This window comes from Centroberyx gerrardi, chromosome 10 (genome assembly GCF_048128805.1).
Source record: "Centroberyx gerrardi isolate f3 chromosome 10, fCenGer3.hap1.cur.20231027, whole genome shotgun sequence".
NCBI lineage: Eukaryota > Metazoa > Chordata > Actinopteri > Beryciformes > Berycidae > Centroberyx > Centroberyx gerrardi.
This window is the reverse complement of record NC_136006.1, coordinates 7,740,194-7,758,702: the sequence shown is the minus strand read 5'-3', so window position 1 is coordinate 7,758,702 and position 18,509 is coordinate 7,740,194. Positions and strand designations below refer to the sequence as shown.

The 18,509-nt window shown below is 41.2% G+C and overlaps 1 protein-coding gene across 2 annotated transcripts in view; it reads right to left on the bottom strand.

Moving 5' to 3' along the window:
- Positions 1–18,509, bottom strand: part of LOC139926534 (glycerol kinase-like) — a 20,737-nt gene extending 2,228 nt beyond the window's left edge. The window contains exons 1-19 of one of the 2 annotated variants that reach the window (XM_071918283.2): positions 18,380–18,509; positions 14,978–15,051; positions 13,767–13,873; positions 13,490–13,567; positions 11,471–11,550; positions 10,853–10,990; positions 9,725–9,834; positions 9,247–9,313; positions 6,546–6,581; positions 6,189–6,256; positions 5,291–5,333; positions 5,074–5,154; positions 4,367–4,445; positions 3,380–3,476; positions 2,993–3,077; positions 2,342–2,462; positions 1,346–1,489; positions 508–594; positions 184–258 (exon numbers count right to left, since the gene is read on the bottom strand). In XM_071918283.2, the coding sequence (XP_071774384.1) occupies positions 185–258; positions 508–594; positions 1,346–1,489; positions 2,342–2,462; positions 2,993–3,077; positions 3,380–3,476; positions 4,367–4,445; positions 5,074–5,154; positions 5,291–5,333; positions 6,189–6,256; positions 6,546–6,581; positions 9,247–9,313; positions 9,725–9,834; positions 10,853–10,990; positions 11,471–11,550; positions 13,490–13,567; positions 13,767–13,873; positions 14,978–15,051; positions 18,380–18,433 (1,623 nt within the window). In that variant the 5' untranslated portion in view covers positions 18,434–18,509 and the 3' untranslated portion in view covers position 184. The remainder of the gene's footprint in view (positions 1–183; positions 259–507; positions 595–1,345; positions 1,490–2,341; positions 2,463–2,992; positions 3,078–3,379; positions 3,477–4,366; positions 4,446–5,073; positions 5,155–5,290; positions 5,334–6,188; positions 6,257–6,545; positions 6,582–9,246; positions 9,314–9,724; positions 9,835–10,852; positions 10,991–11,470; positions 11,551–13,489; positions 13,568–13,766; positions 13,874–14,977; positions 15,052–18,379) is intronic. The other variant, XM_078285968.1, reaches the window with a different exon arrangement.

The window sequence follows — 18,509 nt, the reverse complement described above, 5'->3', positions numbered from 1 at the left end:
AAGTCTAAAGATATCAATATTGGCCTTGACAAACCCATATCAGTCGAACCCTTCAACACACCATGCCAGTGATGCCCATGTATGAGACCGTGCCACCCAGACAGTAAACCCCTGAACTAGAAAGGAAGTTAGTGTGACAGTGTTTTAAATTCACACAGGAGCATGCAGCAGCGTATGTCGGACCTTAGGGGTCCACTCTGGTGGGGGGAGGGGTGGGGGGGACCGCCCAGGGAGCGCCGTTCATCTTCTTCCCTAAACCTGTTGTCAGTAAGGAGAGAGCATCCACAGACGCATCACGGTCAGATTCTAGCTTCTGTTCATATAACCAGTCGAGGTTGAGAACAAAACACCCAACATTAAGCAGAAATCAGTGGAAAATCAAAATAATTACCCTCTACCTTGCAGATTTTTGTATGTAACTGCTGGAATTATTTCTTACACGTGTCTTCCATTTCTTAGATAATTGCTATTGTGATTCATGAAGACAATAATATTGCAGCTGCATACCGTTGGCATTGCAGCAAGGCTCCGTCGTCTCCCAGTTCATGGCTTTCTGGACAGCCTTCTTCCAACGAGCAAAGCGGAACTCGCTCTCTGTTTGGGATGAAGACAGAGTCAGTTAGGTCCGGTGATGTGGTGCGAAAACTAAACATTGTAAACCGACTTCCAGCCGGTGATCATCATGATTGGAAAACAACCACTAATATAAACACAAATCAATTATATTTTCAGAAAAGTATGAATGTATGCTTTTTCTCCTTAAAAGCCTGTATCGTTATATAGCCTACATCAGTTTGATATTAGGATATATACTAAGAATTTCATATAATTAAGATATAAATCAGCCTAAAAAGGTTGGTAAACTCTGTTCTGCAATTAAAAAGGAGGTAAACTGGCTTTAGGTGGGTTTATCCTCCGATACATCCCTGCTTTGTTAAGTCAGTTCTTTTATCAGTATGCTTTACCACAATAACTAAATAGAAAGCTGGCAGAAGCCAGGTGTAAGCCTGGAGTAAATGGTGAAAGTAAAACACTTGTTTTTGAAATTAAGTATTTTAAAACAAAGAGAATACTTTTGAGAATTTTCCCTCATCTTGTTTAATTGGTTAATTTCAGAAAGAGACAGTGTAATGACAGCATTTTCCACTAGATGGCAGCATCTAAACCTGAAGCCTTCTGACCTGACCAACACGGTTGTTGTCTACAGTTTGAATATTTAAATGAGAACAAATGTTATCTTTCAAGTAATATTCACATTTGAGACCTATTTAAGAATCGCACACCTGCACTAGTTCTAGTAGTTGAAACTACACTCAGACATGTCTGCTGGGTCGTGTTTTCCTACCGTCGGTGTTGATCTGGGGCTGGTAGGTCTCTGATGTGACGTCTGGGAGTTGACCGGGGCTCAGGCTCCACACCTCCACCCCCTCTGCTGCCCCCGCTGCCATGGCTGCACCCAGGGCCGTGGTCTCCGACATGGAGGGCCGCACTGGACACACATACAGACAAAATTAGGAACAATCCTTCCTCTCAATTTACTTTCAATTTTTATAATTCAAAAAAGAGTAGCATGGCAATTTAATTATGTCCATTATTAAAGAAATGCAAACGACTGTTTTTATGTGAGAGGCAGCTGACCAGAAGGGAAAATAACACCAGCCAAACCCTTGGGAATTTTACTTCATTTAATTCCCTAAATCTATCTACTTTCTTATCCGTTTTTGCAGGTAAGTCAACGTTCGTCTTTTGCGCTCTAATAATCATCTATAGCTGGAAAACTAGTGAAAGCAGCAGCTGGATTTTGGAATGAGAAACTGGAGTTTTTGCTGCCCTGAAACTGACACACACACTAAAAACAAACATGAATGAAAGTCGGTTGTTGGAATTGGGTAGCAGCAACTGACGTCTAATGTTCCTGTGTGCACAGTTACGTATGCATAAACAAATTTGTACTCTTGCTCGAGTTGAGTTGAGTGTAAATCAAAGTGAAGGTTCATGTGGTTGTTTAGAGAGAGGAGAGGGAGGGTGTAAAGTCTGTGTTCAGACTCCACCAAATGACAATTTAACTCCATCGTTACCTGTATTAACAAAACAGGTTTCTACGTTTCTACATCAACGTAATTGAAGCTGTTGATGCCCCCAAGTTTTTCACGTTTCAGGTTGTAAGTGATTGAATTTTCTGTCTGGGACCATGTGCTGCTGCCTTGTTAGCCAGATCCCTCATGAAAGAGGGATTTACCTCGTTAAATATACAGACTAAATATATGTGCATTTATTGTGTGTGTGTGTGTGTGTGTGTGTGAGTAGATGAGAGTCTGTGAGTATGTGTGTGTCCTCTCACCCACGGGCATGCAGAGTATGTCAGCCTGCAGCTGCATCAGCAGCCTGTTGGAGGTCATGCCTCCATCCACCTGCAGCTGCCTCAGAGGAATGCCGCTGTCCAGGTTCATCGCATCAAGGATCTGAGACACACAACGTGACAGGTCAGTTAGAAAACCAATACCAGTTGGTATCAGTTACACACATCCAGGGTCTGAAATTAATACCCACCAAGCGCTAAATGCCGGTAAAATTTGTCTTTGGCAGATAAATCAGTAAGGGTCACCCGAGAATGTTTGAATTTATATACGGTTATATAGTCTTTGATTTAGCCATGTTGAATTACAAAGCACCTAAACAGAGTAGAGTGTCATTTCTATGAAAAATGTATATTAATTATTTTGGTTGGTACTCACTACGCCACCCTGCTGCCCCAAATCTATCCATCTTATCTTTCCAGGCACTTTCCACAATATCATGTCCATGCAAGCAAAAACGCAATATATCTAACCTTAAAAACAATCATGTATCTGCACTTATTGAACTTGTGTCAGGTACACAATATCTTATTTGCTTGTCGCTTGAGCTTTTCTGAATCAGCTCCTTGACAAGCGACCTGCACCCTCATAGCAGAAACAGTATTGTGAAGAAGCAGATGTGAGATGTCACTCACCTCTCTGGTCTGGAAGCAGACGGCTTCCAGAGCAGCGAAAGCCAAGTGGTTCCTGTTGGTGAACTGAGTGAGCCCGCAGATGATGCTAGAAAACACAGAAGAAACAGATTAGATATGAACAGTTTCAAGCCCAGAGAGGAACCATACACCATTCACAAAGTCCAGGTAAAAGCAAGCTTTCAACCTGCTGAAGTGTCTTTAAGCAAGAAACGGAATCTCTACAAGCAAAAAGAGAATTTCCTCTTCAGGAATCAATAAAGTATCATATTATTATTATTAAAGGCTTCTAATTTTCTCCTGAACTCCCCAGACATCTTTGGAGCATGCCATTTCATCCCCAGCCTCTATTTTCAGGGTATCCAGTGTTTCAGCAGCTGACTGTCTCACCCTCTTGCACTGGGCTCCCAGTAGGGGGCGTAGAGTCCAGAGAAGGCCGGCACAAAGTAACAGCCGTAAGAAGTTCCTGCTGCAGCTGCCAGTTTTTCTAAAATGAGAAGAGAGGATGAAAAAAGACGGAGAGGAGAGTTGTTATTTAAATAACCAGTATTTCATTTTTCTGAATTACATATCAAAGACCCATGGAGTTTGGGGCTTGAACCCAGATCCTTCAGTTGAAGTAGTATTTACTACACCACCCTGCTGCCCTGACAGCTACTTTCACAAAATGAACCAGGGTAGTTGCAGGTTTCAGAAAAACAAATCTATGGCTTTTTAAGAGCTTTTTAGTGCAACATGGAAGTGAAAACCAATTTAAAAACCAAAATAAAGAAACAAAGCTGACAAAACCAGCCTATTCCTGATTGAATGTAACAAATGAAAGTTCTGAAACTATAAATTGGCAAGGGCAACAGGAAGTCCAATTGTGTTTAGTCATGCAGATACAATGAAAAAAACAAAAAAACAACATTTTGCATATTGCTCTACTAACCCTGCTCTAAGAGTGGGCATGCAGCACAAAGAAACCTGTCACAACATGGTGAAAAAAATAAAATCTCATAACTGTATTTAAGACTTTCAATGCCTTTTAAGGCCTTAAATTTAGATATGCTGAGACTTTTTAAAGGAGCCATGGATACCCTGTGATTATTGATATGGAAGTAAAACTCACTATGGAATATTATTTGAACAAAAACATAAATAAAAAGTGTGCATGTGGGTGACGAGCAAAGGGTCGGGCTGGGATAACAACCCGATTTGAATTATCACCTCTCTTAAGACCTTTGTTTAACATTTTTAGGACAGGAGCGACTGTATTATTTTTATGAATAAGTTGTGAATTTCAGGTAATGAATGTATAACACTTGGGAAGGAAAGGTTTCCAAATGAGTGTGAGCTGGAGTGAGGAGTGATGGTAAGATGCTGCAGTGTAAGTACCGATCTCGGAGGTGGACTGGACGATGCCCATGTTATCCTTCAGCCACCGCACCACTGCCCCCGCTATGGCCACCGAACCCTGGGAGGGAGACACATGAGAACCAATCACATGTTAGCACCAGGCAGGTAGCAGTGCAATCACAGACTAGGGTGTCACATGCCGGTCAAAGGTCACATTAAGGGGTTTCTGCATTCAAAAGATGCAAAAAGTCGCAAACTGTGCACAAGAGGAAAAAAATTGATTGTAACGAGGAAGGAATTACCGGTACAGACATTTCAATATTAAAGTCATTTTTAGTGTTTTGAATGCTGGAACATTTGCAACTGTAATTCCTTTCTCAGGGTATGTGAAGGTTTCAGAAAGCCAAATTTAAGACTTTTTAAAAATACCTTCTAGTGGGTAAAAACAGCCTTTGCCATATTGTATTAAACCTGTTCTGTATTCATCTATAAAGAGTCAAACGTTATGTGACCAACTGTAATGTAATGTAATACAACATAAGAAAATAAAACAGACACTACTGCCAGTCCCATTCACATCTTTTAGTGACACAACCAAACTTTATGGCATTCACCTTAATTTGATTGCCTTTCTTTTAAATTCAATTAAAACTGATCCTTTTCATTACATTTTTCCCCACACACACACACACACACACACACACACAGGTGATGATGTATATAGACAAGCACAGCCATGTACACACCTCTAGTGCATAGCAAGCAGCCTCGTCTTTCCCCATTTTGTAGGCGACTGTGGTCAGCAGGCCATGTTCTGACATAACAGGCTGGGAGAATCAGAGAAAATGAGAGAAACAGAGAGTGAGACAATGAGAAAAGCAGTCGATGCAATTAAACAAAATGACAAAATAAGCATTTGATTAAAAAGTATATAAGGGTTTTTGTTGAGTCGCAGCATCTTACCGTAGCCCCTGTGTTTCTGAGCAAGAAGCAGCCAGTCCCATACCTTTACAAAACAACAAGAATGGTGAAATGAGTAAGAAGACAAGACAAAGACAAATACAAATTACTCATCGTTGGCAGAAAGTAGGCTACACACTCCATAGCTATAGCTACTGAGAACTAGTAGCACTGGTTCTACATAGAGGCAGCTATGAGACACACACACACACACTAACCAGTAAATGGTTCCATGGCCACACCTATTAACACCCAATGATGGGGTGATTTGGGAACTCATGGCTACCTCAATGTTTAGTGAAATGATTAAATTCATCCAACTTGTTTGCTTCACATTATGAGGACCATCATATATAATAATCATCCTTGATGGTCTATTTATGCTTAATATGTTTTTGAAGCCGTTAAAACAGGTTATAGGGAGAAAGTGAGGGAATTCATTTACCTCCTCACCCTCCCTTCTTCTACAATACTACAAATTATTGCTAATTTTAAATGTATTCTGACAAACCTGCCTTACTATTTGCACATCAAGACGGCTATAATGGAAACAAGTCTGACTTTATTGTGAATCGTAAATTATTTTATGTGTTTTATGAGGCGCCAGACTGACTCCAGTGTTATGTAATGTTGGCATCTTGGCTGACATCTTGTTTCCATCGCAGCCAGTAATGTAATTGCAACAAGGCCAGGGATGATGGTGGCAAGTCACGAACCATTTCACTATCTTTACTGACATGAGGAAATAAATACATGATTGTGGCACATTTACTATAGCAAAGAAACAGAACAATCAATACATCTCATGATCGCAGGATGCAGTTTTTAAAGCATGGGGAACTTTTGTCAGATAATATGGCCACATGTGGTGTGAAGTTAACAAGACAGCGAGAGGTCTTACGTGTTTTTGGCCTGGCCGTCCTTGAAGCACATCTGACCGACCAAAGCAGCTGATTGGTCACCTAGACACTGATGCACAAGAAGAGGCCGCTGTCAGTCACGCACTTTGACAAAGAAACAACCGACAATGCATGTGAATACACCCAACCACACAAAAACAATAAAACAACCAGCCTTGTCCTTAAAACACCTTCACTCCAAAACTGCTAGAGGGAAGCACACATGTCCCCCCCCCATTATTTCTTTCTTGGCTGCAAACACATGCACTATGGCATGCAACCAACCTCACATTACAGTCTAGCAAACAAACACAGATTGGACTATTCTAGCAGAGTTATATAACAGGGAAAATCCTTACCCCGGAAATTGGCACTCCTGCAAGAGAGTTGGATTTCTGGTGGGAAGAAAAGAAGAAAGAAGTGTGTTTAGATTTAGGATGAATGAGCCCAGGCACAATACTGACCAGTGTGTAACGGCTCAACCCCGGGCCTTCATCAAACACACACCCAGCTGTAAATGCAGAGTATGTTTACATTTTGCTAAATTGGCTGAAGCCGGGGCACTCAATAGGACGCATAGCTGTTAATGGACACACATCAACTATTGCGGGACATCAAACCTGTGACATTTGGGTTACAAGGCGGTCTCTCCAACCTCTGGGCCATAATGCCACCCTCCACATTAACAGAACAGTTTGGCAATAACTTCCTATTAGCATAGTATACCATTCACATAAGGTAATAGTGTAATAATCCTGTTCATGTAATAAATTCCCTATTGCTGTAATAAAACTTACCTGTCATTAACGTGATATCTTTTTCCTGTCAGTGTGATAACTACCGTACTACAAAATGGGACTTTATTACAATAAAAGGGAAGGTTGAAATTTTCACTGTTCAAAAATGTAATAACTGAACTGATAATGTAATAACAGTCAAACGTCAATACACAACTTTGACACAGTTATAGATTAGGTTATCATTAACTGTGATGCAATGTTAACAGGAAAACAGTTGTCACAGTAATGATTGGTAACTTTTATTACATTATTACATTAATGGGAAAACAAGATTATTACACTATTAGCTGCAATTACGTCACAGGGAAGTTAATACAGTAACAGCTGCAACACTTTTGTCCGTGGCCGGTTGTGCAAAAGAGTTGCAGAAAGTGTGTGTGCTTGCATGTGCGTCACTGACTGATTATGGACTGTTCCACTAACAAACAAAATGGTGCTGTTATAAACAACAGCAAAAATACCACGAGGCACCCATTTTCATCACGGTCCAATAAAAAAGTAGGGCCAGCCAAAGAGCCGGTCTCTTTTCCTCTGTCTCTCTTCTAGCTCCAACCACTAATAGGATGTTTTTCGGATAGATGATGGCTGTGGGTCGGGAACAACAATCTTCCCGAGAGGACAAACATCCATTGTGAGGCCAAATGGATGGCAGTTTTAGGACGATGTGAGCTGAGGACATTTTGGGGAGGAAAACAAATGGCACACCAAATGAGGAGACTGAAAGAAGCTGCCGTGTCGCTGACCTCTGGACACAGGACAAGGTGCATGTTGCATAAAAAGTTAACACCGTTGACCATGATGTGGTCAAGAGAGATAAGATACGCATGGATAAACAAACCCCCCAAACTGCCACAAAAGAAGGCATTTTGGTGATAAATGCCTGGCAATGTGTTCTTATCACTGCTGCACATACCAGTTTAATCAATTTGAATGTTACACTTTTTTTTTATATATTAAAAAACATTACAAAAATATAATATAAACAAAGTGGCTGGGATACAGGCTTCATCCACCTCCTTTACAGCCTCAGTATCCATTCTATAGCATTACATCATCTGCTATTGTGAGAAAAACATGGAATTTTATCAGGCCAGATATCAGGGTGATTAAGGCCAAGACGTTTCATGAAACGATTCACAAGAAATTTAATAAGCTTAATTTATGGGGAAAGACCTCTTCTAGGATATAAATTCAAAGTAAAAACCTAGTTTGACAATTGTTTGGGCTTCTTACCGAGTACAATCATGTCTGGGTTGGAGTATTTCCAAATTATTACTGCAGGGTTTAAGCTTGTATCATTTGATAGTAGTGTGTTTATTCCTCATCAGCGGATTGGAGAGTAGATGAAACACACTTCGATATCAAATCAAGGATCTTAGAGTTATTTTATCCTACTAATATGATTGTCTTTCCACTCAAACATATTCAGTTTGTCCAGCAGAAATTCAAAAGGGCATTTAGATGAGATATTTGCTTGAAACCCCTCCTTTACTGCTGGGGTTCAAGGTTGAAAGCATTTTATCGAATTTTAATCCCTTATCGAAACTTTCTACTTTTTACAAAATTTCATAAACACGGAGCTCATTAACTTTTACATGATGCTGCGTTGATAAGTTATTATTCATCGCAATTTTGCACCCTCCCTTAGTCGAAAGGACTGTGCCACAAATACTGAATTTCGCATATTAATCATTAAATTTTTAGAAGTGTGCCCATGCTTTCGAACGCTTGTGTCAATCTGCCATGTTTACACACACAAGTGGGGACTGGGGACGCAAGCGTTTGACATCATCAGGGGGAACAGGGGATTTGATAAGAGGGTTTGTTTGAATTGGAGATTTACAAATCCGTGTATTTTGCCAATTTGGAACCGGTTCCAAAATGGGACCGGGTAACAGAACCCAACCCTATTTACTGTTTCACAATCTAGACGCTTTATCAGTACATTATCTGCTATTCTGAAGAATACAACACTGGATCTTATCAGGTTATATGAGGGTCACGGCAATCAAAATATTTTATAACACCATTCACCAGAATCTTTTATGACTGTACTTAGCCTCATTATAAAGTTACAACCCCTTTCACTTGAATGGGCTGAGAAAAAAAAAAAAAGATATCTAGGTCAACTCCTATCAAGTCTATCTCAAAACATAAACAGCACCAAAGAACAGCGGACACACTCAGACACAAATACCCATGCAAACACGCATAGACACACACACACATTAAGCTAGAACTGAAGTTTATCTGAACTTACCATCAAACCGTATATTTCAGAGGAGCTTCTGACTTTGGGGAGAATTTCCATTGGGACATCAAAGTACCTAGAAGCAGCACAATACAATACAATCGATCATGTTGATGCACATATACAGCACCGAACACAATTGCAACACAGGAGTGATTCCACTGTTTGCATGCATCCCAAGAAGTAGCATCTAAGTGAGATAGAGTGTTAACAAGCTAGTTATCTCAAAGGAAAACAGACATACATGGACTGAAACCACTGTGTGTATGTGTTGTATACTTGAAACCCTATATGTAAGCAACTAAAAATATTGAATGTATAAAGTCCTACTGTCCAGTATGCACTTACACTGACACAGTCCCTGCAAGCTGCTAAATCGTCCGCACTATTTACTTCCTTCTGTATGCTTTCAGTAAAGGTATTCAAGCATGTTCAGATGCTCAGTTCAGATGGTTAAGTGTGTGTTTGCTGGCATGTGATCGTTTACCTGCAGAGCTCAGGATCCCAGTCCATGGTGTGGATGTTGAAGAGCATGGTGCGACTGGCGTTGGAGACGTCAGTACAGTGGATCCCTCCGTTCCTACCGCCCGTCAGGCACTGCAACAATATCGAAAAGATAACACTCAGCTAAGTGTATGTTAAACGTTATGAATGGATGAGGGCGAAAGAGCCGCCCAACACAATCATCTAGATTCAAAGGACCTCTGGCCAAAGACAGACAGTTTCACAAATGGAAACTTACTTATACACCCTCTAAAGCTTGGTTTTAAAGCAGCTTCTGCCATGTCACAAATAACACAAAGTATCTCTGTGTGTTTTCACCTCTGACTCAAAGGTGCACACAGACCTGGGTCAAATAGTTGCTGCAACCCTACCCATCTGGAATACCAGATGGGTAGGGTTTTCTGCATATCAGTGAATTTGTCAATTCATATATAACTGGGCAAGAAGAAGAGATATGCGAAAATACTGTTGTGGCTGTAGGTCAATTCAGTAATGTTATCAATAAAAGTGAAATGTTTGATAAAACTAGGCGTAATCCCTGTCCACGAAACCAGCCCTATGAGTTGTAGCATTAGAAGAGTCAGCTCAGTTAACTTAAACAGTTGGTTTTTGGCTTTGTTAGCCAACTAACTAGTCAGCAGGCTAAGTTAGCAAAGCAACTGATGTTAATGTTAACATTAACATGCGACTACTAGCCACTACTTATGCTAGCTTCTACTAGATACATTAGCTAGAGTGCTTATCAGATGTATGAACAGGACAGTGATGGTTTGCTGACCAGATACTATGGTTAGCTAACAAACTATCTAAAACACAAATCAATTAGATGCATCAGGGGCAAAGCAGTTCTCAATCAAAAACAGCACAGAAATTAACCATTCTACCGTCTATTGAAATCTGTTGACACGGCCGAGCTGTACAGAAACAATCAGAAACAAATACAATCAGCTGTTCTCAGCCATAATTGGCCACAAGCTGCATACCTCCACTACGGCTGCCAGGGAGCGTTATGTCACCTGAAAGCCCTGTATATACAAATAACACCTGCCCCAGGCCTGGTGCGCAGGGCCTGAGGAGGAAGCAGCTTTAGCAGCTTTGAGCGGCTCCCTACCCAGATGATCCAGGAGTCCACTGTGCCGAACATGGCCCGCTGACTCTGCACCGCCTGGCGCACCTCCTCCACGTTGTCCAGCAGCCAGCGCAGCTTCACCGCACTGAAGTAGGTACTGATGGGAAGGCCTGTCTTTTGCTGGAGAAATGAGATGAGTAGAGGCACAGATGAGAGCAGTGGAGGGCGACATCCACCATTTAGGTACAGCGACAGTCTGATAAAATGATTTAAGAAATAATCTGCATATTTTCACAGAAATAAATGTCCATTTGGCACCCAATGTCTGGTAGGTCTTTCCCAGGAAACAATCCTCTGGCACACAGGAAGTGATATGTTTTACACTTCTGGCAGCAGCAGGGTACGACCTATTTCCAAGACCTTTGCCTACAACTTACAGTCTTTTAGAATAGAAACACCTATAATTTACAGATAGACATCATTTTGGAATTAAACCCTGCAAATTTTAACCGTGTCAATTGGAGACTAATGTGAGAGCTACAGCTCTTTGTTTCAATAGTTGTCTTTGAGTTTTTAAACAAACCTGCATCCTGATTCTACAATCTGACAGGAAAAAAAGAGACAAATAGGGGGGTTTTCGTGCCCATCATCTCCTCTCACCTTGAGGTGGTTCTTGTTTCTGCCTGGGGTTTTGTTGATGAGCCTCTCCACCGTTGACTGAGTTCGCAGGTCCAGCCAAACTATAGACACAGCAGAGGGGGGAGGGTTACACAAGAACCTGGAGTACCTAGATCAGCATCGTCACAAAAAACTAAAGTTTTAATATTACTTCACTACTGTTGCGAAACACTAAATTCAATATTGATTTTCAATACCTATCACCTAATCACCTAATATGTTCCGCAACCTGAAATGCCTTTTCGGTGTCACCTTTAGACAGCATGAATGTGCAGACTGGAATAGTTAAAAGAAGAGAAGAAGAGAGCCACAGATAGAGCCACAGTCTCGCTCTGACAGTGGACTGCAGCAGTCAGCACAAAATTCAACACAGTCAAACTTGAAAAAACATGGCAACAGCATCAAACTCTCTGGAATTGAATCCCAGTCCACCTGAACTGGTTAACAGTTCTGTCAACCAGGTGCAAAATATGGAACTATTTTGCTTACAGAACCAACAAAGACCTACAACCAACTGACATCAAAACCCTGTGCAAAAGTTAGTATAAGTTGTCGAATTCACGTGTGGCCAAGTCACACTGCTTGGTGGTTTTCCTTGTTTCCTGTGGCATCACAGTGTTGCAGCAAACAAAAATCACTGACATCATTGACAGTTATCTCTAAATATATCACACCTCAAAACTGGAGAGGAATTATAGCCCACCACTATAGAGCTACTAAGAACCAGTCGCACCGGTTCTGCAGTGAGTCAACTATGGAACACACACACACACACACACACACACACACACACACACACACACACACACACACACACACACACACACACCAATGACGCCATAGCCACACCTAGACACATCAATGACACCGTAGCCACACCTAGGCCGTGAACACACCAGTGATGGGGTTATTTGAGGGGGATGGCAACCTCCATGTTAGCAGCAATAACAGAAATAGACACAAACCTCATGAATAACTTAACTAAGCAGCAGGCAGTATTTATAATGAGAGATCCTTGACTGATATGGCTACGCATGAGAACCCACATTCAAGCTTAATTTGACAAACTATTCAGAACTTAAAGCTTACATACATCATATAATTATGATATATATATTCTTTATTATGTATATTATTACGCATATATTCCTTTTTCGTAGTTAAACTGGGTAATCCTGCTTCTTTAAGTATCCGAGTAAATTGAGGGGTTAACAAGCCACCAGCAACATACCAATCACATTTCGTCACATTCAGCTGAATAGCAACCGAGAGGCAGTCTTAACAAGTTGCAGATGAACCAGTGTGCCAAGCTGAAACCAAAGACCTTCGGGGTAGAATTATAAGCCCCTCTTTGCTAGTAATATCCGCACTGAAGCCATAAGCCTTGAGTAGGCGGTGTCTGCCTGTATTCATCTCCTACACAGATTCCTCATCACGGAGCCTCCCTCTGGAGGGTGCAAACGACATGTCATGGTACAGTACAATATGACGCAACCCAGTCATATGCTGTGCCGTTTCCCAGATGACATAACCTTCTCATTTGCTCAAGTGCGTAAGTTACAGCAGACAAGTATGGAGTGGTGAATTTGATACGGCACAAGTTCTTTCCAGTGGTCAGGTGGCAAAAGGAATTGGTTTAACTACAAATTATTTTAAGGGCTGGTTTCCACGCATGGAGTGAGGGCAAGGCTTAAATTGATATTTCTATGGACATCTCCAATGGAAAAAAGTCAGTCAATGTAGAATCCATTACCAACTTTAAATATTATTTAAAGACCCATTTTTTTCTCCATGGCCTTTCAGTTTGACTGATGTGTTTTATCTGCTTTTTGAAATGCATTTCGTTTTTGACTTGAGTTGACTTGAGTAAAGAACTAATAGTGACACTATCTAAATTCAAGCTTGATGGCGAGTCCCTTGGGAACCTCAAGAAAAGAATATTTTACAGCAATATTAATTCATTCAGACATGCAATGCACTGTGGAGAAGCCTTTCACCCACCGATGGCATTGTAGAGTGGCTCTCCGGTCTCTTTGTCCCAGACCAGGGTGGTCTCTCTCTGATTGGTCACTCCCACCGCTGAGAAAATAAACAACACAAATGTAAACAAAACTCCCTCTTCCATCCATCCCTCTCAGTTAGGTGTGGTTAACTCTCAACTTTTGTCCCCAACCCCAGCTAAGTGTGGCAAACACCCAGTATTAGGTGTCCCCATCCACAGTAAGGCGTGGTTAACACTCGATCTTGGGTATCGGCGCACGCACCAACAGTAACCCACCTTTTATGTTGGAGATATCGATGTTGAGCTGGCCGAGTTTCTCACAAGTCCTCTCCATGCACTCATAGACTGACTGCATTATCTCCTTGGGGTCCTCCTCCACCCAGCTGATTGAAACACACACACACACAAATGCATAAACATATAAATCCGCACACGTATGCACAGACACAAACACACCTCAGTTTCTTACTTCATGCAAAAAGATACAAAAATGGATAGATGGACAGAAATGTGATGTGGTAAAATTAAGACAACATTAAGTACATATTGCTGCTGTTTGTGGCTGCTGCTGCTATCTGTTTACCTAACAGAAGCCAGCCTCTTAGTGGGCTATACGCTCGGGGTTACGGGGCTAAATGTCTTCCTAGGACGCCATACAGAGGAAAACACTTATGACGGTTCAAAGTCTTTCTGAGAATATGTGTAAATAGCAACCCCCCCGCCCTCACTGAAATTCCCTTGTAAAAATGGCCTAAATTATCACCAGGAGCTTTAAAAGACATCTGTCAAGAGGAAAATATCACAGATTTAGACCTACCTATTGTCTCTGGGACACAAATACAGCAATTTAAAAACTAGAAATAGAATAGGCTACTTGTTGATGAAAATGGTGTGCATACAGCTAATCTGAGTCCATTTTATTTTTCCCAAAACAGCCAAGGACAGTCTTTGATTTGGGCTGCAACAATAACCTTTGCCAAATCAGCTAGCCTCTCATACTTTGTAATGGAGTAGACAGTCACATCAAAATACACCAACCACGCCCTTTCTCTTGGTGTGCACGAAATAAAAAGAGCTGGACCTTGGACTCAATCATGTTATAAATCAAATAAAATGAGTGAATCATCTAAAAAGCAGTTAAATTGTAACCTCAGTAAGCCATTTAACATACCATGGAAGGCTTTGTTGCCATAATTTGTAACACGTTTTTTTTCTGTGAACTAGTGGTTTTGAGGAAGTGTGTGCAGTGTGGGTTTAGATACTGAATTACAAAGACAAACTTTTTGGGTTCAAATGTAGCCTCCCACCATGTTACAACAGTGATTTTGTGTACCGACAGCTTATGAAGTGTGTGGAGAAATACTGAATTGCAAAATAAGCAAGTACTATCCATCAATGCCTGGTCAGTAAAACCAGGGATACAGGGGGGATTTGGTGTTGGGGTTTAAAGTGTTGAGTGTGTGTCACAGAGGTCTTAGTGAACTCACCCCTCCTTGGGGAAACTCTGGTTGATCTCCACTTGGTGGTGACTGATCAGTTCGGCTGTTCTGGCATTGAACACCTATGGAGAGAGGGGAGAAATGAAAGGCTGGTGAGGTTTTGAGTTCATAAGAAGCCAGAAGAATAGAAATAAAAAAGGTTACAGAGTAGGAAAGGTGATAGAAAGGGGGGGGATTAGGATGTGGCACTATAATAGTCTAAGCCTACACAGTCCCACTGAAGTCAGTGTTTCTACTAGGAGGATTAACCTGGATGGAGCATTATCCACCTGCTCTCCAGTCAACACAGAGAGGGATAGAGAGATAGGCCTATCCTTCAGCTGCAGACACTACCTAGACTGCTGGGCGATATGATTGCAACACTAAAAACATACTGACACAGCTGTATAACCCAGTTGGGAAACTGCGGAGCACTAACCTCGAGGGACATATGACCCACAAGCGGTTTTCGTTCTTGTTGCATCCTTGAACTTGACACACTTCATTTATGTTTCTTATAATAAGACAGCCATGGAGATTGGCCAAATACACACGCACAGACTAGAAAGTGACCCCTTTGACATAGCCGTAAGAAGAAGAGGGGTAACATTCAGTTCAGGTCACGTAACTGGACAGTAGACAGGGACTTCACCCAGTTACAAAAGAACAGAGCGTGTGACCCTGACTAGGCCGGTAAATTTGAGACTTGTGACTGATGTCATTTTGAGTCACTTGCACAACAAATATGTAACTTCTGGGTTTTGGCTATATCTTCAACGCGCAATACTTAAAGCTGCTCTAAGCAAGATTTGTATGTAAAAATACACCCATCTTAGCCAAAACTACAAAGTGGGGCTGCAACAGATCATCTCCACTAACTGAAAACCCCTCAGATTCACCCCGTCTGCCCAAATGAAAGTCTATTGTCGGGTATGGACACTTCTCCACCCACAGGAAGTGACGAATCGAAACGGAGGACTACACAGTTTACTGATGTCGCCTTACTTGATTTCTGGGTGAATTTCACAAAACAGTTGCCTCTCGCTGCCAACATGCAAAGTTGCTTAGTGTAGCTATAAATCCACAAGTTTGGTGGTGCTGGGGCCAAATAGTATGTCGTCATGAAGGGGGTGGGAGTGGTAGAGCAGGTGTGTGTGTGTGTGAGGCATGTAAATCTGCAATTCTGAAACCCACACAAGATCATCCGATACATACATTATTTAGGAATATGCATGGAATACGCTGATTGAGCCATCTAATGTAAAGAAAATCTGCATAAAATTGGAAACAAAAGATTTACAATATCTTAGAGTTTCACATTTTCTGTGATAGTTTCTGATACACACAAATATACAAACATGTATGTATGTATGTATGTATGTAGTAAATGCCACGTTTTGGACTGATAGACAAAATCATTTAAGAAGAAATTGATTTCAATTTTTAGGTGGACAAAAAATGGCTACATCATCAAAAATTCTCATAAAAAGACATAAGCCTAGATGTTCAGCAAACCATTCCAAGCCAATGATTGGTGACAGCTACTTGTTCTAAAGAGGAAATAAAAATGATGCCACCATCTTCATAGACTTAGCTCCTCAAATGCCTCCACAACTTGTGAGTAAACAGTGGAAGTATCCCACAGTTGACGTTTTTTGTCTGCGGGATTCCTAGAGGTTACGGTGAACCCAGAGAGACCATGAAGATTTAAATGAGAAGAGGCAAAAACAGGCCTGTCAACTAGCTGATAATGACTTCAGTGATCACTACTGTGTTGCCTGGCAAAGACTTAAGTTGGCTCAAATCAAAGTTATGTTTCTGACGATACCAAATATATACATAACAAAGACTGGGAAGACTCCTGAAATTGCAGGTAAACTCTACTATTCCAGGTGACTACAACTATGGAGATTAAAAACTAAGCCTGGGGTTTAACCATAACCTACTGTTATGACTGGAAACATGTCCTTGCTTCATGCACTTTTGGCTCTTGCGATGGGCCTCAAAACAACCTACCAGGTTAAAATTTAACTTCAGATCAAAGTTACCACTTAAGCCTTATGCCGGCGTTTCTTTACATTACAGATGAGCATTAACCCCGGGGCCTCAGCAAGGGTCAAAGGCCCCTCCAAAAGAACTGTGACACACATTTATAAAAACATCCTCTGGTAAGGTCATAGTAACAGTTTATTCTTCATGTAGGCTATACAAAAACAAGCCCAGCAAAGATGACCTATAGCACAGTCCCAATCAACCAAATGAAACATGCAATCAGATTCACTACTTCAATACTTTGTCACGTCCATTCAGAAATCAAGTATCTCTTCCCTATCCATCAGCAAATTGTATTCAACTTGTATCACAACAGATTGGCCAAACTGCCAAGTCTGAATCTTCCAGCTGACCTACTTGAGGCAGCCCAATTTTCCTCACCATGGATTCCTAAGCAGGTAGCCTAAGCCTTTCATAGCACCATCCATTGGAAACAAGGAGACAAATGTTGATTTTCTCGTCTTGTCCTGGAGTAAACAGATCAGTAAAGATAAAGCAAATTCCCTGAATTTCCCAAAAGGAGATTCAGCTCAGAGATGAACAAAGTTTAGCTAAAGAAAGGACTTGGGCGAATGAGGCGAGAAATTGTGACGAAAACAACCTCCCAATGTTGAACAAACCATTGTAGGCCTTCCCTTTAGAGCAGTTTATCTGCCAGAAATGTTGACAGATGGACTCAGAAAAACCTGGTGAAGTTTCCTTCAGGCATTAGCCTACCTTTCAAGTTAATGTTAAGTCTACAGTATGCATAGGGGGAGAGACAGAGAAAGAGAGAGAGGTTTACTGAGACTTATGAAACTTATTTTATTGTTCTAGAGACGCTTCAACATCTACAAGTTGGCACTCTGCCCTTTATATTGAAAAGGGTCAACAGAGCTTTCACAACATTACATTCACTATCATACTAGTCACTCAACATGCAGTGTGCTTCATTAACCAGTAGGGACACACCGAGGAAAGGGGGGCAAAGGGTTCATTTTCATTCCTTTTACCAAAAAGTCCCATATTTGTGATTTTATAACATTTCAGAAAGCGGATATAAAATAAAAGCGATAACATTGGACTGCATCGGCTTAAGGACATTCGGTGTGTATTTATATTTTGGCTGATGCAATCATTTCCACTCCTAGTAAGGCATTTTCAATCACGGGCTACGTTATTTTTAAGATAAAAAAAACAGAAAAGGGGGAATTAAAGAAGGGGGCAGAGGCAAGCAAATAATATTAAACATGTTAAATTATCATTGAAAGTGCGGAGAAATGCAGAGGGAACGGCATGAATGCTCGAAGACCACCGGCCGGTGTAAAGTTAACATTAACGGTTAGCTAACTAGGTTGCATATATGGTTGCATCACTCACCAGAAACCTCGTCGAGCTCGTGCCTTGGTCAACGGCAGCGACCAGTGGATCCATCGTCGTGCTTTTCCTTTGCCGTTAAAACACTCAAAAAAGACGTTACTCACTACCTGCTGCTCCTGGCTGGCTGCCC